The sequence below is a fragment of the Melopsittacus undulatus genome, chromosome 4 (assembly GCF_012275295.1).
Source record: "Melopsittacus undulatus isolate bMelUnd1 chromosome 4, bMelUnd1.mat.Z, whole genome shotgun sequence".
Lineage (NCBI taxonomy): Eukaryota > Metazoa > Chordata > Aves > Psittaciformes > Psittaculidae > Melopsittacus > Melopsittacus undulatus.
Window position 1 is genome coordinate 92,434,724 of NC_047530.1, and position 26,591 is coordinate 92,461,314.

General features: G+C 37.3%; 2 protein-coding genes across 2 annotated transcripts; both read right to left on the reverse strand.

Moving 5' to 3' along the window:
* Positions 1-13,123, reverse strand: PTPN20 (protein tyrosine phosphatase non-receptor type 20). Its single transcript, XM_034061984.1, has 9 exons — positions 13,100-13,123; positions 10,916-11,001; positions 9,164-9,279; positions 6,832-6,980; positions 4,535-4,625; positions 3,082-3,416; positions 1,484-1,699; positions 1,152-1,214; positions 1-312 (listed from the first exon to the last, which is right to left on the reverse strand). The coding sequence occupies exons 1-9, from the start codon at positions 13,109-13,111 to the stop codon at positions 241-243; spliced, it is 1,140 nt and encodes a 379-aa protein (XP_033917875.1). The 5' UTR covers positions 13,112-13,123; the 3' UTR covers positions 1-240.
* Positions 13,112-24,501, reverse strand: LOC117435991 (tyrosine-protein phosphatase non-receptor type 13-like; the record flags this gene model as incomplete). The annotated part of the gene is made up of 10 exons (XM_034061342.1): positions 24,364-24,501; positions 23,266-23,424; positions 22,460-22,634; positions 21,186-21,396; positions 20,403-20,440; positions 18,094-18,180; positions 17,595-17,659; positions 16,053-16,214; positions 14,977-15,148; positions 13,112-13,176 (listed from the first exon to the last, which is right to left on the reverse strand). Coding segments are annotated over exons 1-10 (1,272 nt in total), but the record flags the coding sequence as incomplete, so codon positions are not given.
* Between the last annotated feature and the right edge of the window lie 2,090 nt (positions 24,502-26,591).

The window sequence follows — 26,591 nt, forward strand, 5'->3', positions numbered from 1 at the left end:
TTTTAATTTAACAGCACTGTTCCAGCACTGGTTGGCTGTTTCTCCAAACTGTGTGCCAAGACTTAAATGACTTACCGAGGACATGTTAAACAAGGTTTTGAAATGCTTTAGAAATCAGAGTAATTTAACAAAGCATGTAATGTAACACTTGTCTGTGCTGGCTTGACATTGCTTTAAAGCAATTACTGAGTGGTCCCTGGAGTCCAATGGGGACAGCAACAGGGAAGAGTCATATTGCAGTCAGTCGGAATCCATTGCTTGAAGGTTCTGAAGGACTTCCAGCACAACTTCATAGCAGAATAAATACTCATCCTGGATGCAAAGACCGCAGTGTCAAACATCTGATTACATTCAACATAAATTCTAGACAAAGAACAATGAACTGTTTGAAGTGTTGTTTGTAACTCCAACATCTATGTAATATGGATACAAAACCTTAAAATATTTAAGACAATCCTTGTTTTTTTTGTTCCATCACTTCAAAAGTTCATGAAAGTTTTCTTATTCAGTGCAGTGCCTGTAAGCCTGTGCTCAAGCCTCATTTAGGTCAGTGAATGCTTAATTTTAATCACACACTCAATCACTATCCTGAAGCAAAATATATGAAAGCATATGATAAAGTATTTGCCTACAGGAAGAACGTACCCTGGTCTTGTCTTACTTTTCTTCACACCACTTGTTTGCTCAAAATTGAGTTAGCTACATCTTATCTTTTCCTGTGTGAAAGCTCTTTTCAGGGGTAGGTTTAACTCAGCAGTAGTAGGCTTTACTGAGGTGGTGATAACTCAGTAATAGCAAGAGTTCATCTGAAGACTGCAATTTTTCAGGGTAGAATTTATGGTATCTCACTGGTTTTGTTGTTGAACCCTGCTTTTCTTTTTGCTTAAAAAAAGTGGGGGAGTGGGAAGGGAATGGGGATGGGACTGGGAGCTGTACTATATTGGTGCTTTGCTTTTATTTGCATTACTCAGTAAGAAACAGACCTTTCATATTTAAATCTAGACACCACTTGCCTGGAAGGCTGTTATTTTCCTCAAATAAGAAGGCTAAATTTATGCTTTAAGCCCCAGATTTATCAAAGCATGGAGCTATTATGTACCACTAATTGAGACATTATAAATTCTTCATCTAGTTGAATATTGAAAACTTACCTTCGTTTGGATCATGCCAAATCGTTGATGTCTCAAGTCTCTCACTATCTGCTTGATGTTGAACTATCAGAAGAGAACAGGTTTTATTTTGTTGACATGTGAGTTATAAAGAAAGATTTAAGCATGTTTAGATGGGGAAGTTGTGTCTTAGTTCTGTTACAAATAGTATATTGGCGGTTATTATCTTTGTTGCTTAAAACAATAAAAGCTGGTTTGTTCCATTTTGTTACGTTGATTTCTAACAGGAGTAATGCTGATCTAAGATACTCCCACTGTGTTTTTGATATCCATGCCAGTTTGTAATACTTAATGACAATCTGCTGGATACTTACAGATAAATCTTTTTCTATATAGCTGAGCAAAACTTCAACAACCAGCAAAACTCCACTTCTTCCAATGCCAGTGCTGCAGTGAGCAACAATAGGTCCTGTGCTGTGAGCTCTTCTCATGTAACAAATGAATTTTACAAGTTGCTCAGGCAGTTTGGAAGTATTTTGGTCTGGCCAAGTGGTAAACTGCAAATGACTTATAATGCGCTTCTCTTCTGTCTGGAAGAGCAAGACCAAAAATGTTAAAAATGAACAGTTCTAAGACCAAGTTTCATGTAATTCCACTGATAAATTTTCCATTAGCTTAATTCTTAGTCAATTGTTAGTCTGCTGAACAATTCCTCAGCCTTTCATACTTGAGTCTATTAAGGTTTCTTTTAGGTTTTCAGAAATGTACTCAGAAGACACTGGCCTAGGAAATTTACTTCATATCATTTTTCTGACACACTGAAGTTACTCTGGATGTAGTTACCTTATTTGATTAGACAGGAAAAACAAAAACATTTGTTAATTTAGAACGTTCCAGCACCATTTACTAAAGTTAGTTTTGTAACTGAACTAAGCCATACTAAGATTGTAAATGCTATTCTGGCTATGAGATATAAAAGAACAATTTGTGATTAGATACCCTAACATTCAAACCAAATCAAATAAAAAAATTCTTACAAGAATAATCATAATGTAGATAAAATAAAGAGTGTTATTAACAGAATGGTCCTGGGACGGTACTTCCTGTTGCCAGCTTGCCAAAACATGTTAAGCTGAATGCAAAACAACTACCTGTATTTTTACGATCAGAAAAATGTGAATGCATTTTTGGATTTCTCCTGAAGTAAAACTGTGTCTTTCTGCAGTAATGTGATATTGGTCCAATACAGACATAGCAAACTAAGATAACCATTGAAACAATAACGTATAACAGCCTATCTTCCCATCTTAATAATCTTTTGGGGAAACTCTTATCAAATGCTTTAATATGCTTCACACTTAGTGACATAAAGTAAATTGCCTTTTCTTTATATAGAGGTTTTTTTTTTCTTGATGGAAAACACCAATTTAGTCTGGAACAAGAAGGAATCTTTTAATGATTTCATTAATTAATATGTCTTGCAGAAATTTTCACAAAGCTAAGTAAAGCTTTGAGACAAGCTATTGAGGCAAGACTGATGGACTTATAGTTGCCCTAGTTTCCATGTTTTTACACTTGGATTCTGTATTTCTAGTTTTATGGGTATTCACATCTTTTGACATTAGAAAGAAACATCATTAATTCTAAGATCTAAAAAAACCACCTTCTTCCCCTTTCCTTCCAGCCAGCATTAGAGAATGTGAATCCACTCTGGCAGCCGTTACTGATTTGACTTGAGAACAGTAAGCAATTCTGCAAAACACTGAATGCACCAGCTCTGTGAGTATTAAAGGACTAACTTTTGAACATTCTTGTTTAACCTTAATTTCATGCCTGTTATTCAGATTTTTACATTCCTAAAAATTACTGACCAAATGTTACAGAAGAAGCAAACAATAATATTAGAATATACTCATGTAAAATACCTAAGAAATTTCATCATATATGAAAATATTAAGCCTACTCAACTTACCTGCTTGTTGATTATTTCTATTGTTCTAATTATGAAATATTCCAGAATCTGGTAATCGTCTAGCCTGAGATGGAAATTAGCCAGGTCTATAGAGTCATGGGGAGGTTCAGGCCAGTATCGATGAGATTTGATTTGCCCTAGCTCCACTTCTTTTGTCATCATGGCAATCACATCTGATTCACTCTCCCAGACCATTTGCCAGAAATCAGCCACAGTGGATGGCAAAGGCCCTTGGGTTGTAATATAGAAATGTTCCTCTTCTCCAACTTTCATCCTAATATAACTTGCATTAATGTAGCCATTCTTTTCTCCCAGAGGAACTCGTGTCCTATCATCTGTACAGAAAGAGAAAGTAGTTATTTCAGCTATAGGTCTGACACAGAGTTCTACCATCTCTAGTAGTCGGGATGGTTAACCTCAGCCTCAAGCAGAAAAGTATGCCTCTGGATTTTCAAATACATTTGACTAGTACCACTAGTATTAATCACCATGAATAGTAATTCCCACAGATAAATTGTATTGTTCACTTCAGCTTTATTTCTCTTAAGATACCTGTGTAACACTCTGACAAGCCTTCTAATTACCATAGAATTATACGGCAGTGATTCAGAATAGTGTATCTAATATGGCTTTTAATATATGGGATGGGAACATTGTCACTGGATAGTGCTGTTTTAGAGCAGGAAACTCCTGAGAATGTATGCTGTATCACTAATACAGAAAGGTGATTGCGAATCCTATTTTGCATGTGTTTTCCTGCTGCTGCAGTTCAGAAAGACATCAAGGGTCCAGCAAGTGCTCCCCTTCTATTGTGATACCTCTCAGGGAATCATTGGGTATTACAGTATTTTTTGGAAATACTTGTTAACAGCAGTCATTCAGCTCGTGTACTGAAATCTTCTAAACAACTAAAATGACTTATCAGTGAGCAAACTTGTTTCTGACTTAGAACAGAGATGAGCATATAAAAGCTCTGGTTGTATATTATGCTTCAAAACACTTCTGAAAACATCTTTCTTTTTCCAAGAGATGCATAACTCCATGATTTCCACCATGCTTTCCAGAATTCCATTGTGTCACAAACAGTAGATATAGCTGTACATTCAAATAGATTTAAAGATCTGCTATTATAGTTCAAGTTACACTTGCCCATAGAAATATAGATGAATATTTCTGAGAAAAATGGGAAGGAAACGCTCAGATAGCTTCCCCCCTACCAGAGAAAGTCCCACCTTGTGGAAGATGATACTTCAGAAAATTACACACTGTGCAATGCTGACACCCTTACATGAACTCTACCGCCTTTGGAAAAATCTCAACATGTTTCATTGTTAGCGTACCTCTCAGTGACTAATGATGTAGTGGGATTTGCATCTCCTACATATCAATGTTATAATTGCTTTTCTGTTTTCCAGTTAACTGAATGTATGTTCTCATTAGTGTGCATACTTACACGGAAGAATATCTCTGTATCTGTTTTTATCCCGGTTTTCTGGTGCTTTGCCAGCTCTGCAGTCATCTATTGGTTTCAAACGTTCTAAAGCCTAGAGCAAAGAGAAATAGTCAATCTATGTTGTTCATGTCCTTCTTAGACAACCTTTACAGAGTTGGTGTGAGCAAATTATACCACTATAAGTGACCCAACATTGATAAATAGACTTCTTACAGAAGAGAATCAGTACATCACCCTCTAAACTTCAAATTGCTTTGTACTTTCTTCAGTCTGCACAAGATTTCTGGGGTTTTCAAGTGAGATTTCCAACCCACATCCTCAGCCCTTGTCATTACAAATCCCTGTTGTATCCTCCTGTGAAATGAATGTTTGGAATAGTGTCTTGGTCAAATGTCAGTATTCATATTTGATGACATACAAAACTAACTAAAGCACCAAGTATTGCTCTATTAACAAGCAGTGAATGTCAGTGAATACTTTTCAGTGACAGGGAAAGTGATGGATATAGAGAACAGCATCAATGGTGAAAAGTGCAAATAATATGACTGTTAAATACTTCATAGCAGATTTAGGGGAACTGTGTGGTATAGCTTGAAGCAGGAATGTAAAAGTTAATTTCATTTACAGTTTTGAGTTACCTTCATTTTTCTTTATTCTTTTACCTCTTCGGTATGCACTGCACAATGCCCAATCATCACATTATGGCAATATACGGTGTATATGGGCTGAAATACATCTGACATTTCTTTAATACATTTGTCAGTTACTACAGCTTTTACTCAGATAAATTATCCACTGGCTTTGGTGACCAGTGCATTCCCTGTTAGACCTTTATGTTTTCTGTGCAGACATGTGTCTCAGCTCAGTATGCTATGCCTGCATCAGTAACAGAATGGAATGAATGGATATTAATACATGCCCTTGAGCCTTTAGGGAAAGTCAGCAAATCCTATACACTTTAGCCTGTGGGATTTTCCACCCAGAAAGTCAGAGATACAAAGGCAAGTAAAAGGAACTGATGATGTTGTAATTGCTATGGAAAACTGGTAGCAATCTATTTCCCTGGTTTTGAGTACATCCTTTAAAGGAAATTCCGGTACTGTGCTGAAGTTACGAAATAATCTGTTCTTTAGGAGTTTGCTGATAATTGAGTACTCTTTTTATACCCTGAAACAAGAGATCATAGAATCATAGAATAGTTAGGGTTGGAAAGGACCTTAAGATCATCTAGTTCCAACCCCCCTGCCATGGGCAGGGACACCTCACACTAAACCATATCACCCAAGGCTTCATCCAACCTGGCCTTGAACACTGCCAGGGATGGAGCATTCACAACCTGCATGGGCAACCCATTCCAGTGCCTCACCACCCTAACAGGAAAGAATTTCTTCCTTATATCCAATCTAAACCTCTGCTGTTTAAGTTTTAACCCATTACCCCCTGTCCTGTCACTATAGTCCCTGATGAAGAGTCCCTTCCCAGCATCCCTATAGGCCCCCTTCAGATACTGGAAGGCTGCTATGAGGTCTCCACGCAGCCTTCTCTTCTCCAGGCTGAACAGCCACAACTTTCTCAGCCTGTCTTCATACAGGAGGTGCTCCAGTCTCCTGATCATCCTCGTGGCCTCCTCTGGACTTGTTCCAACAGTTCCATGTTCTTTTTATGTTGAGGGCACCAGAACTGCACACAATACTCCAAGTGAGGTCTCACAAGACCCTAATTTTATATCTTTTCATGCCATCAGATGTAATTATGTGTTATCATTATCTATGGAAGTACTTTATTGTTTCTTTTCAATTTCATAAAGTTCCCAACCTTAATAGCATCTTGTGGCAATGAGTTCCGTGGTTCACTGGAGCATTGCGTGAAACATTTTGCTTTCAAATAAGTGTTTCAGATCTACTGAATCCCTAGCTGCATGGATTTCTTGCTTTAGTGCAGCCTCTAAAATAGTTCTTAGGGAGTTGTTCAATAGAGCTGAGGGGGTAATAGGAAGAAGTCAGCCTAGGAAAAAGCAATTAATACTCTAGTGTATTATTTATTTTTCATTCCATGTGGGCTGTATCTTTGGACAGGGAATAGTGTAAGCTTGACCTGTGTGGAAAGAAAGATCCAAATACTGTAGCATCACCCAAGCAGTAGAGTAGAAACCCCATTCTGGCAGGAATAATTCCCTGAGAAAGTGGAGTTAGTAAAGATATACAAGCCAATCTCCCATACAGTATGCAGAAGGCTGCTAAAAGTCACTTTCTTATCTCTGCCACACACTCAGATCTTAAAAAGGAATCACACTTTACCACAAACTCCTTTAACACCTCTTGAGTCTCAATCTGAAACTGAAGGCCTCGAATAAGACCTGTGATGCCAGTTGTTGGACCTATTCCAGCCAGTGATGGTTTAAAGTTAATTAAGTTAGTCAGTTCATCTCCAGAAGCAAAGGTTCTACCTATATATCAACAAAGAAAAAAAATGAGTTTTTAATTATTGTTGTTCGTAGTACAAATTCTTTGCTTTAAAAATTAGGGGGCTGCAGTACATAAATACATTTTGATGCTTATACTGTGGAAGTGAAAAGTGAAAAAATATTTTTGGCTTACTTATGTTCACAGCAGAAAGAAGAGTAAGTCAGCACCATGGATACAACCAGCACTACATTTCATGTCATTTGGAAGCAGATCCAACTATTGCAACTTATTGCCTCATAGAGTTTCTAAATACAGTCTGTTTAAATAAAGTGTTCTTGCAGAATTGTAAACTTTATCGACAGATTCTATTGGTACTGGAGACTCTCGCCACTTCTTCACAAGGAATCATCTTCATCTATGCAACACTTTCCTTAAAATTAGTACTGCCACCCCCCAGTGCTAGGAATAATCACTGCAAATTCTTCCTCCCTGAAGTAAAATATCTTCTGTCCTTTCATCTTACCTCACACTCCTCTTCAAGAATAAGATGCAAAGCATCTTTGATGCAACAAAATCAGGATTCAGTTTTACTAATTTGCTCAGCCTGAAGTATATGTTCTGATAAGAAATTTGGCAGATAAAGAATATGGATAAACATTTATATCTCTAGAAATACCACTACTTTACTGTAGCAATTGAAAAAAAAAATTACCGTGTAGAGGAAAACCAGTAGCTTTTTTGGTAAAAAGTAGTTGTTTGAGGCAGAGAAATTACGGAAATTGTCCTTTTAGTCATAGGCTACTGTTGGCAAAGGATAACATGCCAGCTGTCTCAAAAAAAAACCCTGTTGATCAGTCCCACAGGTTTGTGGTATGCTGAAGACAAGAAGCAATGCTCTCATTTCCTCTTGTAAGATGTCATCACTATTCTTAAACAATCTCCGTAACAAAATTGTTGCACTTTCTATGCTTTTGTCTGAGCTACAACTTGCAACTGCCTTGCTTGAGCTTCTGAAACAATTTCTGTCCACTTTCTGTTCTCTAGCCATAAGAGATGCCAAGGTACTTCTATTAACTAGTTGAGAGTGCCAATGAAGACAGATTTGCCACTCCAGACACAGCATGCTATTTCCTATACACCTCTCCTTCCTGATCAAGTAGAATAAGAAAGCCAGAAATCTGGGCAGGTATGAGAGGAGAGATTGGATAATTTTCTATTTGCTAGCCAGCACAGTTTGGTACTGTGAGGGAGATAACTGTGATTTACTTCTTCTAAGAGCCATGAGTAATTAATTGCTTCCACAGGGCAAGAAGAAGCAGGGAGAGACCTGTATTTCAGAGAATCTATAGGATACTGCAGTGTGATTCCTTTCACGAATTTTTCTTGTTTGGAGCAGAAGCAAGCTTAATTTCCTACAGGAACAACTAGGCAGATTCTTTCTGCAAATGGTCTTCTGGTATCAGAACGGCTTTAGCACCTGAGCTGTGAAAGTGCTTCAGTATGTTTAAGCACATCAGTTCTAGGGGTTTTAATTTCACTCATTATATGATGTGAAATTCAAAGCCATCTGCTTTCATTTCATTCATTTTGAAACAAACTAAGAATTTCAATTTTTAATTATGCACTGGGAAGCTCCCACAAATTTCCTTCTGACCCAAATTGCACTGGTTTTGTTTTCTTTTTTTTCATTCAGCCACTGAGCCAGTGTGTCATTTCTTCACATAATCCAATAGTGCATGACTTGAACAAATGTTATGAAGTTGCTCAAATTAATGCAACAACTTTCTTTTCCTCTTTTTTGCTCAGTTTACAGCTCAGTTACACCTGATTGAGTATAATCAAGGTATTCAGAGATTTTCCTTTGAGGAAGAACATGATACAGAGCATGGAAAAAAAAAAAATCCCCCCCAAAAAACCCCACACACATAAAAAAAAAAAATGCTCATCCTTTTGAAACTGGGGTGCCAAAGCAAAGGTGCTCCAAGCAATGGTGAGTGGGTGATGTTGGAGAGCTCCTGATGTAGACCTTCTTCTTGCGAATGTTGCAAAGGTTTGATGACCTTCATATGTGTCATAGTGAAAATTGTGTCCTGAGTGCTCTAGTCTTTGAGACACAAAGAGCAAATACTTAGCTTATATATAAGTGATTAGTGTTGTTCTCACTGTACATATACAGAGAAGCTGGCCTGTAATGTTAAAGAAACAGAAATTTTTGCATGGTTACTTCTAGGTAGAACAGAACTCCTGTGGGGCATATCATCGTCTTCATCATTCCGGTTGTCTGCCCCAGGCTGCTGACTCTGTCTTCTGCAGCCTTCACATTCCGCATGTTTCTGTGACCTGCAAAACAGCATTAGTTGAATGATCTTACAGAAGCAACAGAAACTTTTATAGTTTGGTTTTTTTAATCTATTTTCTATCACTTTTAACATTCTTAAGCAACTATTTTCAAGAATTAGTGTGAAATCCAAAGAACATAAATCCAAGGAGTAACAGCATAGTCAGGAGTAGTGTTTGGAAGTAAGGTTTATCACAGTTGCAGACAATTTTTCATGTATGATACTTTTCATTTGTTAGGCAGCCATAGCTATATAGGCTTTGCTTGTTACTATTGCCGAAAATATTTAGAAAATTTTGGAGCCCTTAAATATGTTTTAGGTAGAAGACACACCTGCAATCCAGAATACAGCTACAATGTGTGCAGAATGGGTCAGATGTTCCTCTATTGGCTAACTCTGATACCCGCAGACCTAACATTTAACTATATTAGCAGGCTTAAGCATTATCCTATCCTAGGTGTGATAATAATACATAATGTTAGAAATAGTAGAAGGTACACTTAAGAGGGAGAATAAGACAATAAATAGCAGCTTTCTGAATATCAGTATCCATTGCAGGCTGTGCATGTTCAAATGACACAAGACTTTTGCAAGTAGCAAATAGGAACACTGGAAAGTACTGGTAATAAAAAAATTCAGATTACATGACAGATGCCAGAAAACCATCCTATTTGCAAAACAACCAGAAGAGATACTTGTTATCCTTATATGTGATAACTTTGTATTAGTCATAGATGCATTTATGTAGCTTGCCCACAGAGCAAGATAACTTAATAATAATCATACCTAATTGCCTGGTATATGACAAGATAATGTTATATTAGCAATGAGATAATAGCAAGGGGCACTGAGCCTCTGTTCATATGGATGTTCTTACATGCAGATGCTCTCAAACCATCTTGCAGCTCTGCAAGCAGGTGGGTTAGGGAAGATTTTCATCCCTAATTGGTTGGCCAAATACTGTTCTTACAAAATTTTAAGTTTTCTTACAAAATTTAAGTAAATATTTAGTCTGTTTTCCAGTTTATGTGAGTTGTAAGTGATAAATAGTCATATTTCATCTATGCCATGTCATTTTAATAGACAAAACTGCCCATGTCTTATCAACACTCTGTTATTCTTTGGTTTCCCATTGTACTGTGTATTTAAAATTTGAAGTAAAATCCTTCTCTTCCTGTAGTATGTACTTTCTTTGGAGTAACATTCTCAAATTCTCCTGACTCTCATATGTCTGAAGTTCAAAATCTGGATTGCTACAACCATAATAGCACAAGGTCCAGCCCACGCTGCAATTGCTGCTTGGAACACTTAGTAGAACCCACAGGTACCCTACCCACACCAATGTGATAGTGGTACCACTGTTCTCTTTTCTCCTCAGCTAGAAAAGCTAAAGCTAGCTTAGGCATGTCTGCATGAGCTGCTAGAGCTAGAAGTTTGTGTTTCGTTTGTCTTAGTACTTGCGTGGAAGCTGTTAAGCATTTCTTACTGCAGATGGAGCTGTATTCCAATAGAACTATATTTCTGTCATTTAGGACACATGGGTGCATTTGCACTTCATATTAGGGCAGTTCTGGAAGTAAAAGATTAATTAGCCATACTATTTATTTTAATAGTTTTAATTCATTTGAAAGACTTACCTGTCTGAAATGTTACCGATTATATCCTTATAGTCTCGTCCAGCCAGCTGACCTTGCAGAGGGGAATTGTGTGTCCTATCTAGATCCTACAGGTTTAAAATATGAAAAAGCTGTGAAAAATCAGTACATAGAAAACATCAAGCATGTAGTTACTTTCATTTACATTGTTTCTTATATCTGTAAAAATGTGTCCTTCAATCAGGAATGGAAGGGAAAACAGAATAGTTTCTACTTTCAGAAGAAAGTATGCAACTTTAATTCAGCATTGTAGTATCTACTAGGAGTAAGAAGCCACTAGGTATAAAAAGTATCTGTGAGTTTCATAACAATACAGCCTTCAGAATCCCTACAACTTAGAATTAATGACTAAACTTTGAAACGTTTCATGTTAGTCATATCCTCCCCAATCTCATAAAGAAAATGCAATCACAGGAATCATGAGTCACACTCTATCCTTCACCTCCTTAGCTCTTGGTAGGAGAAAGCACCACTGTCTGAGATGGAATTGTTGGTAATAATTTCCTTTTTTCTATCTCAGACACAACGATGCCAGCTGGTAGAAGCAGGGTGCAGCTGCTCTACTGAAGCACTCAACTAACAGAGAAGGCAGGCCCGTGATCACCCTCCATATGCAGGAGAAGCAATAATATTGGTGGCTGGTTTTCCATCCTAGAGAATTATAACTGGATTCTGCATTTAAATAATGATTCAGGACATCTGCATCTGCATCATGTTTGTGGAAGTGGCTCCTTCTGAGTTGAAACACTTGATAGATACTTATTTAAATTCTAGTTCAGAGTGGTGTTTCTTTTTCTTTCCCTCCTTAATATTCCAGATGTACTCAGAGTACTGTGACATGTTACACAGTATAAAGTACTGAATGCCCACAGAATCTTAAAGGTAGCTTCCACTTACACCTTATTTTCTTAAGTTTGTGCTTGTACTTTCCCATTAGTACAGGGAAATTCGTGGCAGCCTATTTAATAATGAATTCATTTACCCAATTTCTGCACCTACTAACTACATTGATTGGAGAATGCTGTATAGATTTTTGTTTTCTATTTGCTAAGGAAAGTTATCTTACTGCTGCTTTTTTGCATCTGTGATTTTTTTTTCAATGGGTTGTCATTTTCAGAGTCTACATCTTTAGAGTAGATGGCAGCTGTGCTCTATAAAGTAAAGCATAAATAGTTTCTATTCACAGGAAACAGCTAAAAGCAAGCTTGAAATAACAAACACTTAATGAAACTAGTTCAGCACAACATTTTAGCATGTGCTTTAAGTTAAGCATGTGCTGTGCTTAACTAGAAAGACTTTACTACATGCTTAAAACTACATTTGTGCATTAACACTTTGCTAAATTGGGGAGCTAATAAAGAAACTGTAAGTAACCTTAGCACTATCACTTATTTTTCATTTCGTTTTGTATTTCTTGGGTGTACTTCTTTGTCAAAATACAGGCATGACCTTGTTTTGATGTTACTTTTCATCAATCTTCAACAGTTTAGTTCAACACCCATTCCAACAGAGTACTTAAAACTTCCTCAAACAAATTCCTCTTCAAGGTTTTCTCATCTTATTCACATCAAGGATTTCTTCCATTTTTTCTAGTTTCATTATATTGGTTGAGGGTTTTTATTTGTTATGGATGATAAAAAGACCTATATTTCTCACATTTCCTGAGAAGAGGTTTTACAATTGTAAACTTAGAAATAACAGACGCTGTAAAATTTGGTGTGGAATGTCTTATAGAACTTAGTAAGATTACAAAACATAAACATGTTTGAAGAAGTTTGGGACCCTTGGAGTTATGAATATTTATAGAAGACAGTTGAATAGAAATCTTTTAAAGTGTACTGTTTTAAAATACTGAAAGAATGGTAAAATTAATTAATCATCATTCCAGTGTTAAAAAATACAAGAATTAGACTTGATATATGCAGCCTTCCACTTCCCCCCCTCCCCCTCTTAGCATATATATATTATACTGATTGTATGCTCTATCTCAGTGGAACCTTGACTCATTCAAATGTTACCAGTTCCTGTCATTGTAGCACACTTCCCTCATCTTAATCCTTTTTTGTTAAGGAGGTGTGGTTCTTGCCTGCATTGCAGCAAACCCATTTTGTAAACAAATGTGAGTGTTTTGCCTGATAAATTCTAGAAGCCTGATTCAGATTTTACCTTGGTACACATCTGGTTGGATTCTTCTTCCTTGAAAGTGAGAACAGGCTGAGCTTGCAGGCTTCCCTCTGCACTATCTGAACACCAGAAAACAAAAATCAAAACAAAATCCCTATGAAGCATGAAAATATAGAGCCATTTCTTTTGTGCCACACGCACCAGAGGACTTCAATCTTGGAAAAAGCACTGAAATACAGCGCCAGAAACTGGCATGGAATATCCCTTTCATGGATGCTCCGAGAGGTTAGTACAGCACAAATGTTATATATCACCACTGAAGAAGCTAGCATAATTCAGGTTGCCTGAAGATACACTGAAGAGACCCCTGTATCAATAGCAGTTATAAAAAAACTGAAACAGATTTTAATTCTGCCCTCTCTAATCCAGCCCATTCCTAAGGCCCAAATACCATAGATTAACTTTAATGCCAGTGCTTCTATAATACCACGGGGTTTTGCTGGTCCAGGAAAACAGTTAAAACTTTCCAGCAACTGTGTAATTCACCAGTGTCATTTGAGATGCAAATAAATGTGCCCACAACTAATTCCTTGAATTTGCAGAGCTGGGGAAAAGGCTAGTCTTACTGAAGTGAATGGGAATAATTACACAGACCTTAATAGAGCAAGAGCTTCAATCAGCCTTTTTATTAATTGGCTATCCTTACTTTTTGTTTGATTTTTTTTTTTTCATCATTAACTCCCAGAATTAAACTAGGATAGAGATGGGCCAGTGAACATCCTCCTTTGAAGCTGGTGCTGACCATGGCTTTTACATCCTTATGGAAAAGCTTTGCTCTTGAAACTCAGAGGCAGCTTCCAGTAAGTGAAGGAGTATCCAGTGCTTAAGACACTGGCTAGAAGTTCAAGACGATTAGGTTTAGTCTAACAGATACTGAAAAAATTGAGATCTTTGAACCCTACGGGGCAGCTGCTGCCTAACAGCAGAATTGCCTAAAATACCTCTACGGGCAAGTTTGCATCAGTAAAGCTGACTAGATGCATAAATGTTTGCTCTAAAATATGTCAAAACCCCACAGTCAGCTCAGCATCTCTTCCTCATCAGCTGAGGAGAAAGTAAATAGCAATGACACTAGCTTCTTGCCTACAAAGATTTGAAACAAAGCCTCCAATCTGTAACTGATGAGCTAGAACATATATTAGGAAGGAATTATATATTCTTCTCACTGAATTTTCTCCTCAGTGTTCAAGGAAATAGGTGGTTGAGGTATATAAAGCCATAATCTATTGTTAATAGTATACCCTTCCTTCCACTCAGAGCTTTAATTAGTATTTTGATTTTGCATATTCATTAGAGCAGAGCCTGCAGCACAAGTTTTTTTCTATTAGAGTTAGTCAGCTCTGTTTTACCCTCTGCAGGTTGATATGCTCTCAAATTAGTAGCAATCAATCTGGGAGCAGAGGCTTCTAGATTTGCACACACACAGAAAGGAGAGGAGGTGTTTGTCAGGTAGAACTGGTGCTTCCTAGATATAAGGTAAGAGTGCTGGGGTGTGGAATTTATGGGAAATGTGTTTCAGCAGCTGGGTCAATAACTGGCTGTGATTCCATCAGTGGGTTGTATAAAACTGGGTAAAATCATACCAGGAGCCTCCATGACTTAAAAATAAAAGCTGAGTTAAAGGTTCTGTGAGGGTCTTGCAGCTTTGCTTCAACTATTTCTAGACTTAAAACTGACACTTGGACATTCCTTCGTTATAGTCCTATGTCTTGAGTAGCTTATCCAGAACTGCAGATCAGGGTGAAGAATGTGTTTCTATATGCAGCTATGAATCAGGACTAATTGTAAAGTTAGTACTGTTGAACCCAGGCAACACATAATCTCACTTTACCATCTACTGAGTGGCTGTAGCTGCTTACCATGCTCTGCTTTTGTGTTTGGAGGGGAAGGTATATTCTTGCTTTGACTGCCTGAATAAGCCCAATGCAAAGCCATCCTTCGGCACACAGTGAGTTGAACAGTGCCTTGAGACTTGCGCAGCAAATCTGTAACTGTTTGTCGTGGCAGGCCAGACACGAAAGTCTCATTCACCTGAAAAAATACAATGATATGTACTTCCAGGTTCCCATAACAGAAAGGTTTTTTAATCACATATCCTAGCATTGAGCACTTTGCACTTTATGTGTCCTCGTCCCCTCCCATTTTAGTAACTTGCTTGATCCTCTCCTGCCCACTTCTTTATACCATGATTGCCAGCAGTATGGCACAAAAGTATAGTCTACATACCTTCTGAGACAATAAGAGGGCATTGTTCCCCCCATAATTCAGATGGAAGATGGAAGAGAGATGGAAGTAAATGAAAAATAGAAAAGCAAACAGAACTACTGAAAGTCCTGGAGGAGGAAGAAAAAATAATTTGGGGTAAAAATAAAACCCAAACACCCCCCAAAAATCCAAAACATGGATTTACATTAAGAGATGGTTAAATAGTGAGATTTTAATTAAAGATTCACAAGCTCTAATTCCAGTGCTTTTTGCTTGTCTTGGTAATACCTAACTGGCACTGATGATAAATTCCTCCCAGTATCCTCTTGGTTAGTTGTTATATGCATGCTTGGTCAGTTAACTCTTTCTTCCCTGATTTTTTTCATGTGTAGCCATGTGTAATCCTCACTGTGCAGTTACACTACAGAGTGATTGCACTTTGTCACTTGCCCTGCTATTCTGTGTTTGCTTCTCTGCTGGAATAGCCAACAGCTACCTCCAGCTGTAGAGAGGCCCCGTCCCAAAGGAAGATGAATGCTAGGCAAGGGATGGAGGGTAGGGAGGCAGAACAGCTGTCTGACCCCCAGAAGCTGAGGAACGCCATCTTCTACATATTACTGTGCCAAGCAGCCCCAGATCTCCAACCTGTGTAGCCTTTACACTGAACAAAATGCTGATTATAGAATAGCTAGAGAAATTGTAGGCCAAAACAATGAAGAACAAGCAGTACCTTAAGTAGGATGTCACCAACTTGAAGCCTTCCATCTACATCTGCAATGCTGTCTGGGCTGATAGCTTTTATTAGGATGGCCCTGCCATTTTTTCCACCCACGAGTGCAAATCCTAGGCTTCCATTTTCTGCTTTTTCCAGCTCAATCTTAATAATGATGTCCTACAATAGACAAGGATGTAGTCTTAAGTGGAGTTTATTTAGGGCTGTGCTTTTTTTGCATTTTTAATACTAAATAATCCCATTATGCTTCAGAGTCCTCACTCATTGATGTAGATTATGGGATATATCCTTCTCCTGAATAGGTATATGGAGCTTTCATATATTAAAATAGAAGCTGCATGTATATATCAGTTTGAAAATAGTACATACTTATTTCCATAATCTTTTTCAATAATTACTGGAGGGAAAAATAAGTTCTTAGTAGCAAGGAAATACTTAATTTTGCAATCCTTTTATAACGTATCAAATACATCACCTTCACTGACAAACAAGTCACTCTTCTCTCCAGCATGATGGTAATGCAGTACATCCTCCATTATTTTATTATTCTATAATGAAAATCTTAATCTTGCAACCCCAACATACCCATCTGTTTGGCTTTAGCATTTCATTAATTTTTAAAATAAGCTGCTTTCATAGGGTCAAATATTATGTCAGAAATAGCACCAACCTAGAACTATTTATGACTTGCAGCATGACTTGTTCCAATGTTGCAAATGTCACCATCAGAAATTATTTTAGCATGTTGAACAGATAAACCATCATGGATTAAATGGTGCAGAAGAAGCAGTAATAGTGATGTCTTAATCAAAAGTGAGAAAATAGTTTCCATTTTCCTGCAAGGTTGGAGGTCTAATTTTAACAAGAGAGCAGCCTTCTGCAAACCACAATCAAGAGAAAACTAGTAAATCAATTCCCATGAAATATCAGTCCCAATGTGGGTAATTTCACTTCCAAGTAACATCATTTTCCACATTTTTGCACAAACAGAAGTGGTGCTTGCACTTGTAAGAATTCTGAAGCATTGTGTGTCGAGCATGGAAATTCTTTTTTTGAAGAGCACACATGTATTTTAAGAAGTCATCATTTCAAAAATGGCATTAATTTTGATAAATTCAAACCATTAAGGCTTATGTCAATACTGCAGAATACTCCAAAGGTTTTGAGTAATTTTACACTCTTTTCAAACGCCCCCATCTGAGAATGTCAGAATGAGATATATTAACTGAGATTTCAAACATTGTTGTGGAAAATATTTTACAATTACATTTGCACTTATTTGCCCTAGAATTCCATATCATAAACTGAAAAACAGTAATAGAAGAGCCTAACTCCAGGAGTGTTCAAGGCAGTCTAGTCCATGAAGATTGAAGGAATTCAATACTTCACAGGACACTCTCCAAATGCATTATATTCACATTTTCAAAGAAACTGGAGAATCAAATACTGTTGAAATATCACTGTTGAAAAAAAAATCTCACTCCATATAGCTCACTTCACTTGGCAGACTATGTCACACTTGATAAACTTGTCACTTACCTTACATTCTGGAGAATCAGGAGTGTTTTGCTCAGCATCACAGTTTGCTTCCTCCAAATGTTTCTCTGTGAAAAAGCAGTGGCAGCAATTTTTGCACAGTTGCACTGGTAAAATGTTCTACAGTATAACTCTCAAAATCATATTCAGAGGCATAATAAAACATTTTCTACTTGACATGTAAAATACAAGAAAGAAAACCATTTGAGGATTTATGTGGGCTTACACTCCTGAACCGTGAACTTTACTTTCTGTGCATTATCCTTTAGACTTTTTATGTCCCAGTGAGCAGGTTCCAAAACAAACTTTAAAAGCTGCATATTACAGGGTCAGATACTCTATAGAGATGGATGACAGGTAATGAAAATCTGAGAGAGGCAGTTTTGTTTATGAAGAATTAATCTTTCCCAGGTGTGGCCAGTACCACCTACAGTCTTATTTTCTTTCAAAGAGAAGGCACGTAATTGTACAAACCCTAATTGAAAAACGCTGAGTTCCTTACCATGTTGATGCAGCAGATGCTGTTCTTGGGAATTCAGGTTTTCATCTGATAAAGAAATATTGTCATTCTCTGTCTCAGCAGGTGGCCCTGAAAGCATACATGGAGGTTTGTTCTAACAGGCCATATACACAGTGGAATGTAAATTCTTTGATTATTAAACAAAGGATTAATATCCAGTATTGACACTACATGCGGCAGTTTGAGACACTTACTACTGTGTTATTAAGTTTGCCAGTTTGCACAGTAATATAAACAATTCTGTCGTGAATTGCAGAGATGTTGCATCTCAGTCATTGCTATTTTTAAAATTGTAACAACAATCAGAGATCAGACTGAGTCATTCTAGACATGTGGCAATGATCAGGCAGAGGAAGAAGCAAGGCGTGTTAGTGTCTGAACAGATGGATATGTAAGAAAACAATGTGCATTTTTTGACCCTCCCACTTCTATCCACCCACCCCAAGTTTTGGGATTTTGCTTTATCATCTTGGTGATTCTCGTTGTTTTCCAAAAAGTATTCTTTATTGTATGAATTACAGAAAATGTAGCGATAGGACAAGGGATAATGGGTTTCAATTGAAAGAGGGGAAGTTCAGACTAGATATAAGGAAGAAGGAATGAATACTGATGGCCTCATAGCAGCCTTCCAGTATCTGAAGGGGGCCTACAATGATGGCAGAGAGAGGCTGTTTATCAGGGAACGTAGCAATAGGACAAGGGGTAAAGGTTTTCAACTTAAACAGAGGAAGTTCAGGTTAGATATAAGGAAGAAGCCCTTTACTGTGAGGGTGGTGAGGCACTGGAATGGGTTGCCCAAGGAAGCTGTGAATGTCCCATCCCTGGCAGTGTTCAAGGCCAGGTTGGACAGAGCCTTCAGCAACATGATCTAGGTTGAGGCATCCCTGCCCATGGCAGGGGGGTTGGAACTAGATGATCTTAAGGTCCTTTCCAACCCTAACTATTCTGTGGTTCTATAAGTTTTCTGCTGGTTTTAAAGGAAAAAAAAAAGCTCCCTGTTGCATCTGCAATTTTAGTATGCATTTTTGTGACTGAGAGTCTATCAAATGAAGAGTTGTTTCCTTAATTGCAAATTGTTATGGATTTTCTATAAATCTATCAAAGATGATAGCAACAGAACACCAAATACCAAATTACTATAGATTTAAGTGCCTTAGAAAAGTGAAGAATCTTGTTTTATAAGAGAGGTGGGTAACTGTACTACTGTAGAGTTCATAAATCTGTATCAGAGGTGGATCAGATCTGGTAACCTATTTTGCAGGTGTCTTGAAAAATCTCAGAATCTGCAAAGCTCATGGAGCAAGGGTGTGTAAGCAAGGTCCTATCAGGATATGCTTTTACCATGTTTTAGATATACCACAGGAACTGAGAGCACATGTAATTTTAGCTGTAGAAAAGTCAAAAAAGTTTGTTCTTCAGTTAATTAAACAAACTGCTTCAGATTATAAAAACAAACACATAACTAGTTCTAGGGTAGGAAACTTGTAACTAGCTTGACTTGAAATAATTTCTTCAGGTAGTCAGATGCTAGTATTAAGATGAGTGTAGGCATATGAGTAATTCTCTTTTAGGGGTACTTTTTCAGGTCATCTTTGAAAAAAAAATTATTAAAAAAATTCAGATATTAAGTCAGGTAAATGAAACTTAAAACTTAAAACTGTAGCCAAATGTACACTGGAAAGTATGATTTGCATTGGTAAGGCACTTTCTGAGCAGTGATGCAGATGTGATACCTATCTGATGGTGCAGACGCAACCTCTGCTTGCTGAGTTTCCTTCTACTGCTGCAGCAATTCTGGTTACATCTTTGCAGTGCAGATGATTACTGTAGTTTTGTGTTAGTTACAGTATTAAATATCCTTTAGGAATGCTGTTATATTAACTAAGGGATATTGGTGCTGCCTGTTTCTGATTTTCTACAGATTTCTTGATAGCAGTTTAAAAAGTTGGTCTAGATGATGAAGTAGTGGCTCATATTAAATAGTTCCAATCAAAACAGATGTTGAAATACGGCCGCTTAAAATTCCCTTTTAATATCAATTAAAAAAAATAGAAACTATGCAAAATACAACAAATACTTTTTTACAGAGAACTATACATTTAATTTCTGTCTTTAAGGACCTACCAATTTTTTTCAGACTCTTAGAATCGCCGTAACAGAAATACCAAATGTCAGATTACAATCTCTTAATAACGTTTTAAAGGCCATGAATCAATACCTTATGTTTATTTCCAAAATCAGAAGTAAGTTTTGAACTAGAAAATAATAATAATAATATTAGCCTTACTTACTATTCTCCTGCTCTATAGGAACCACTGGATTGCCATTTCTGGGGGCAGAAAAAGTGAAATATGTGAGCCATTAAGAGCTGCATGCTTTGTAAAGCACATATGAAAAATATTTTTAGAAAGTCAGTTGTCTGAATTGTGGTTCTATTCCTATGCTTTTGTTAAGGGTGCTTTCCTAAAGAGTATTTATATGAGTATACAAACTATTTGTATGTATTTAACAACAGTGAAACGTTTTTATTTAATTTATTTATTCCCTGGGTTGGGGAAATAAAGAACATTTTGAGCCATCTGTCCCATTACAGAACTGCTTTGTGGTATATTTTGAATTCAGCTTTGGTTCCTCCTATATAAAGTTGGAATGATCTTAAAATGTTTGGCTTTTTTAAGCAACTCAGAGTTTTCCATCAGAGGTAGTTTCTTGCCTGTAGTAGTGAATCTAAGATTGTATGCAGAAGGTTGGCGCTAGTGGAGGGCTTTCCATAGAGAACAGGATACCTGAAAATGATGGTCAGCCTCATGGTTAAAGGTCCACATTTGTAGTTGGGTGACAGTTTGGAGATATCTCATTTGTATTGTATGAGTGTACTTGTACTCATTGTGTTAGCTGTAATTACAAGGAGTAAAGATATCTTATGGATATCATTTATCAAGTGGCAATGTTTAGACCTTTGAGTTAAAGCATTTTTCTTGTACTTTGTCTTGGTTTTATTATTTGACTTGTTTATGTAAAATTGAAGAACTTGCTTCAACATTAGGATAAAGGTTGAGTATGCTCAGATTTACCTTGTGGCTTTGATTTGGACATGCTGGGTGGCAGCTTCACACACTCTCACTGCATCATCCAGGCTAATGCCCTCAGTCCGCAGTCCACAGATGTAAACAATCTGATCTTGTGGCTGCAAACTGCCTTCCACACTGGCGGGAGAGCCAGGCACTATTTCTAGCACATAAATACCTTGTAACTTGCTTCCAGCCCCTCCTGTCAGCTTCAAGCCTAGAATAATGCAGAGAAAGCATCTTTTGTGGCAGTGTTTTTTCAATTTCACTGTCAGTGACATACAGCCTAATGGAATAGATGTGGGTCATTGAAAGATAGGCTGAACAAATCACTGACATTATAAATAACAGTCACCCCAGTGCGATGAGGAATAAGAGCTGGACAGGGAGAGTGAAATGCAATTAGATGCTAAAAAATGTATGGAAAAAACTTAATGGTATTGTCTATCTCTATGCTTCAGCTATTCAATAGTGCTTTATTTCACCTGATATTGAATAGTCATTTGAGTAAGACACTCAGCTGCATAGCAGCAACTCCCTCATTACCAGAGTGCTGAAGTGCCCTGCAATCTTTAGAATGCCATAGGCAATGGAGGCATAAAACAAATGAGGAGATACCTATACAGTGAAAAATGGAATTGTGCAAGAATATCCAAGAAAACTCCGAAGAACCTAGTTTTGAACTTGAAACTGGATACTATACCTGAGCAAATAGTTATACTGTTTCCTGAGTCTACAGTTGTATCTGTGTACAGTACTCACCACATTCTGCAGAAATATCAAGATACAGTGTGAGAACTTCTTTTGTAACTTGTTTTGCACAATGTAGATCAAACTTCGTGTTTATGGCTAATCAAAGATTTGAGTGGAGACTTTTTGAATAGCAAACTATTTTTTTTTCTTTCTCTCCGAAAAGATATTTATGTATCTCAGCAGGTAGGAGACATTATTATGTACAACATTAGTATCTACAACCAACAGCTTCTGTATACGAGTAACATAAAAATATGAGACTAGAGATCTGCAAAAAATATTAGCTGATAGAGTCATAATACAAAGATCATTTATCCAATAATTTTCACTGGTCTAATAAGATATATTGGTCTTCCCTTTCAGGCCTTACCCAAAATAAAGCTGTTCATTGTCATGGGTGATGGCGAAGAGCATAAAAGTGTCAAGGTCACTCAGGATCATATTGATCTAAGACCACAGTTGGCTATGATTACTTTATGATTGCTATAATCCCTGTCTAAAATAGCAAGTATATATTTACTACACACCTAGCTGTCCATTGGCACCTTTGGTGAGAGTAATTTCAGGAATCTCATCTGGCCTAATAGAAGGACGTGGATCACTGTCAGCACGACCAACCACAAGGTGCAGATCAGGAGGGGAGCTCTGCAGTAAAGTCAGGGCTTCGTTGCATGGTAAAGATGTGACATCAATTCCATTCACCTAAATGACAAACCAGTAAAATGATGTCATAGATCTCATTGGCCATCATGTACTCATCCCTCCACTCTGAATTTTGCAGATGAACTTAAATTAGTTTCACTTACATGTTACTGCTTTGGTGTGGTATTTAATGTCAGTGAATGCAACAGCTGAGATTGCAGTAAGAATTCTTTTTTGGACTTTTGTTTTTCTAAATGCAGAGCTCTCATAAAAATAGCTCTTTCTTTTCCTTGAAATTCAAGATCTTGTAGCAAATAACCAAAGAAGACATTCTAATGCAAACAACTGAAGATGAGCCAAACTGAAAACAGGTTTTATTCGTAACTCCTGTATCCTTTGTATGTAACCTATCTTATGACATTAGTTCAGTTTATTGGGAAAGCATTTAAGATCTTAGTTGTCTTGCATTACTGTTAGATGATTCATGATATTTGACTGGTTATACAATCTATTCAATGAGAAACGTGTCCTGCTGAAGTCAACAGAATTACATTTATTATATGATTCATTTGCACTTGCATGCCTAAGTATGTGTTAAACTGGACCCTATGAAAGGAAGAATCCTCAAGCTAAATGACATTGATCTGCAAATATTTTTTCCTCTGTATAAACTCAAAGTCAATTACTGTACCATAATGATTCTGTCTCCCCTTCTTAGTCTTCCATCAGACAGAGCAGGATCATTCAAGATTTCATCAACATAGAGGCAAGAGTTCACTTTGTTAAGAACTACAGAGAATCCATAACCGTTGTTCTCTGACTTTGTCAAGGTCACAAAGATCTCCATTTCCTATTAAAATAAGTACAAGATATGTCTGATGTAGGCTTTTCTGTTGCTTCATTAACATCTTCCATTATATGCAATGTTTTATATGCAGATAGTAATCAGATCCTCAGATGATATGAATAAGAGCATACATAAAGGCTTCTCTGATCTGTCACTGCTTTATTCCAGAATTCATTTTACTTCTTTTTACCTAGTGGAGCTTCATGGTGATTGACTGATAGGGCCTAATAAGGCAGAAAACACCATCAGGGACTGGAATTTTGGTATTCGAAATGTGTGAAGTAAGGCTTGGAACAGTCTGAGCTGGCAAGCATTAGAGTATTAGGGTGCAGAGATTATTATTGCTATTAATACTGCTATTGCTGTCACATTGAAGGAAATGGCTGGAGATAAATTTTGGCCTTGGTGCTCTCAAATTAGTATCAATTCAGAACTAAATTAGTGTCAGCAAGAATGCAAGATACTCAGCATTTGGCAAGACTGAGCCCTAGATTTTGTATAGTAATTAGCAGAAGGAACGCACTTTCTTATCAGGACATTACAGTAGTATCACTGTTACAAAGAGATTTTTCACATGGGTTTAAAACATGACAGAAAGAAACCCATGTAGCTGACTCCAATTAATTTTAGTCACTACTAGAGGACTGTTAGGCCTTTGTAAACTGGGAATAATACTTCAGAATTCTGGAAAGCTGAAGAAATAGTAAGGTGGCAAGAGCAAGGACATGGCCTTTAAGGCAATTAGTAAAGAATTCTGGAGAGCTGGGTGTTACAGAAGGTCTCCTTTACTCGAGTATTCTTGACATTCAGGAAAGTGAAAAAAGCCATGCAGAAATAGCACAAACAATGAGTTGAAATTAATGTTTAAGAATGTTGCATTCTTAAAGTTGGTTTTTTTTCCCATGTTTTCTACCTATTAATAGTTTGGTGCCTATCACATACCTTAGTGCAATCTTCCTTTTCTTCCTTCTCTTCTTCTAGTTCCTCCAAGTCTTCCCATTCATTGTCACTGTCACGTGTCTCTCTAGCCAGCATGGATGATGAGAAGGGACCACAGACACGTGGTTGTGGGGTCACCATAGTTGTGGAGAGTGTCTCAGAACTTCCTTCCCGTGAAAGTGAGGTCACAGGTGTTGAGCTGATAATGAGATACTCTTCGTCAATAAGGGTTAGACAGAGAGTTTCAGGCATACATTTCGTGTTCAACAGATCATCATCACTCTTGTTAAATATGTGGCTGGAAAGTAAAAAGACTGCAGTGCTGGGGTTTTCCTCCAGATGCTTTATTAGATGGCCACTGGAAAAGTCTACTACTTATACGTTAACTTATTTTAACTGAAGTACTAGTTATGATATCAAATTGCTGTGTGGGTCTTCTAATGTTACTATAAGAATAAATAAGTAATCAATAGTGGTGACCTCATAGCATCCTTCCAGTATCTGAAAGGGGCCTACAAGGTTGCTGGAGAGGGACATCAAGTACTGTAGTGATAGGACAAGGGGTAATGGGTTTCAACTTAAACAGGGGAAGTTCAGGTGAGGTATAAGGAAGTTCTTTACTGTGAGGGTGGTGAGGCACTGGAACAGGTTGCCCAAAGAAGTAGTAAATGCTCTATGCCTGTCAGTATCCAAGGTCAGGTTGGGCAACATGGTCTAGGGTGAGGCGTTGCTGCCCATGGCAGGGGGGTTGGAACTAGATGATCTTAAGGTCCTTTCCAACCCTAACTATTCTATGATTCTACAATACTTTGCAAAGCTAATTAAAAGATTAGAAAGCTTTCAGAATTTGAAAAGAGTCTTTGCAAAATCTTGCACTTTTTTTAAGACATTAATTAGTACTTTAGTTGTTTCTTGAAAAGAATAATCAGACTGTTCCTAGGCCACTGCCATAAACAATTTAACTTATCTGGTCAATGGTGTGTACATTACAATACTACTACAATCTTTATATTTTGCATTTTTGTTGAAAGAGGAATGCCAGCCACACTCCTGGCTCCTAGAGGTCTTTCCTGATAACTGGAGCACAGACCAGAAACATGAAATATGAGTCTTGTCTCTCCATAAAAAAATTCAAGTCCTGACTTCTCTTTGTAAGTTTGCTTTTATTCTTATGCTTGCCTTGAAGCATAAGGTTTGTCCTACAGAAATCAATGGATTTTTCAATTACTTGAATTAAAATTGCTATTGATTTTATTTCATTACAGTGGAGATAGTGTTCAGCACTTTGGATATTCAAGCCCAAACTATAATCGTATGTGTTGTGTTTAATACTGTTTTAGCTGTTAGCATTAATGAACTTTAAAAGAGTTCATTACTATAGCATTGACTCCCATTAAATTTAACATTGCAGCCAATAGAAATGGTTGGAACACTTTTTTTCAAGTATGTATTTTCTTCATATCAGTCTTTATTGAAATATTGTTTAACCTCATTCATCTTAATGAAGAAAACACTTAAAATGACACAACTTTTATTAATGCTTCACATAGCAAAAGTGTCATGTCATTTCATACATATCACCTAGGAACTTCCGCACTGGTGGAACTGAAGTGTATCTACCATCTCCAAAGCAAACATAGACAACTAAAATGAACACCTATTATGTGTCTTGCAGGAAATCACGGAAGATCCCCAGTGTTAATCTCTTCTTTCAAAAGTTGTTTATGATCAGAAGGATAATACAAAGCACACTAGCAAAACAAGCATTTTAGTTGACTACAGCTAGTAGACCTCAATAGTATGTTGAAATACCAATGAAAATTAGAAAAGGTTGTAGGCTTATGCTGTGTGCCCTCAGTGACACAATCCATCTAGTCTCTTAGCTTATATCTTTGCAGGGAGGAATTGAGAGAAGTTGGCTGTCTCAAGTACAACAGCAAAGCTGAGAATGAAGCTGACAGTTAGTGCTGTAATAGCTGGACAACAGATACTTACAGTACCATGGAAGACTGGGATAATTGAAAGAACTGTTTAAGGGTAACAGCAAATGCACTCTGCTCCTTTCTTTTAGAGACGGGAAAGAAAAGAATAAGTTCAATAGACATTGGTCAGTGTGGGTGTCATAGAAGTTGTCACATGCTAGTGTAGTGCTGGCTGACCTTCGGAGTGTATGAAAGTGTTTGGCAGAGCTACACAAGCTCAAGGCAATGAGCCAGCACGGGCTTAATCAG

What these genes read in the sequence shown, in the direction of transcription:
- PTPN20 (XM_034061984.1), bottom strand. An exon ending in AGGTGTTAAAGGAGTTTGTG is followed by an intron (nt 4,626 to 6,831) that starts GTAAAGTGTGAT and finishes TCTTTGCTCTAG; the next exon opens with GCTTTAGAACGTTTGAAACC. An exon ending in ATATAGAAAAAGATTTATCT is followed by an intron (nt 1,215 to 1,483) that starts GTAAGTATCCAG and finishes CTCTTCTGATAG; the next exon opens with TTCAACATCAAGCAGATAGT.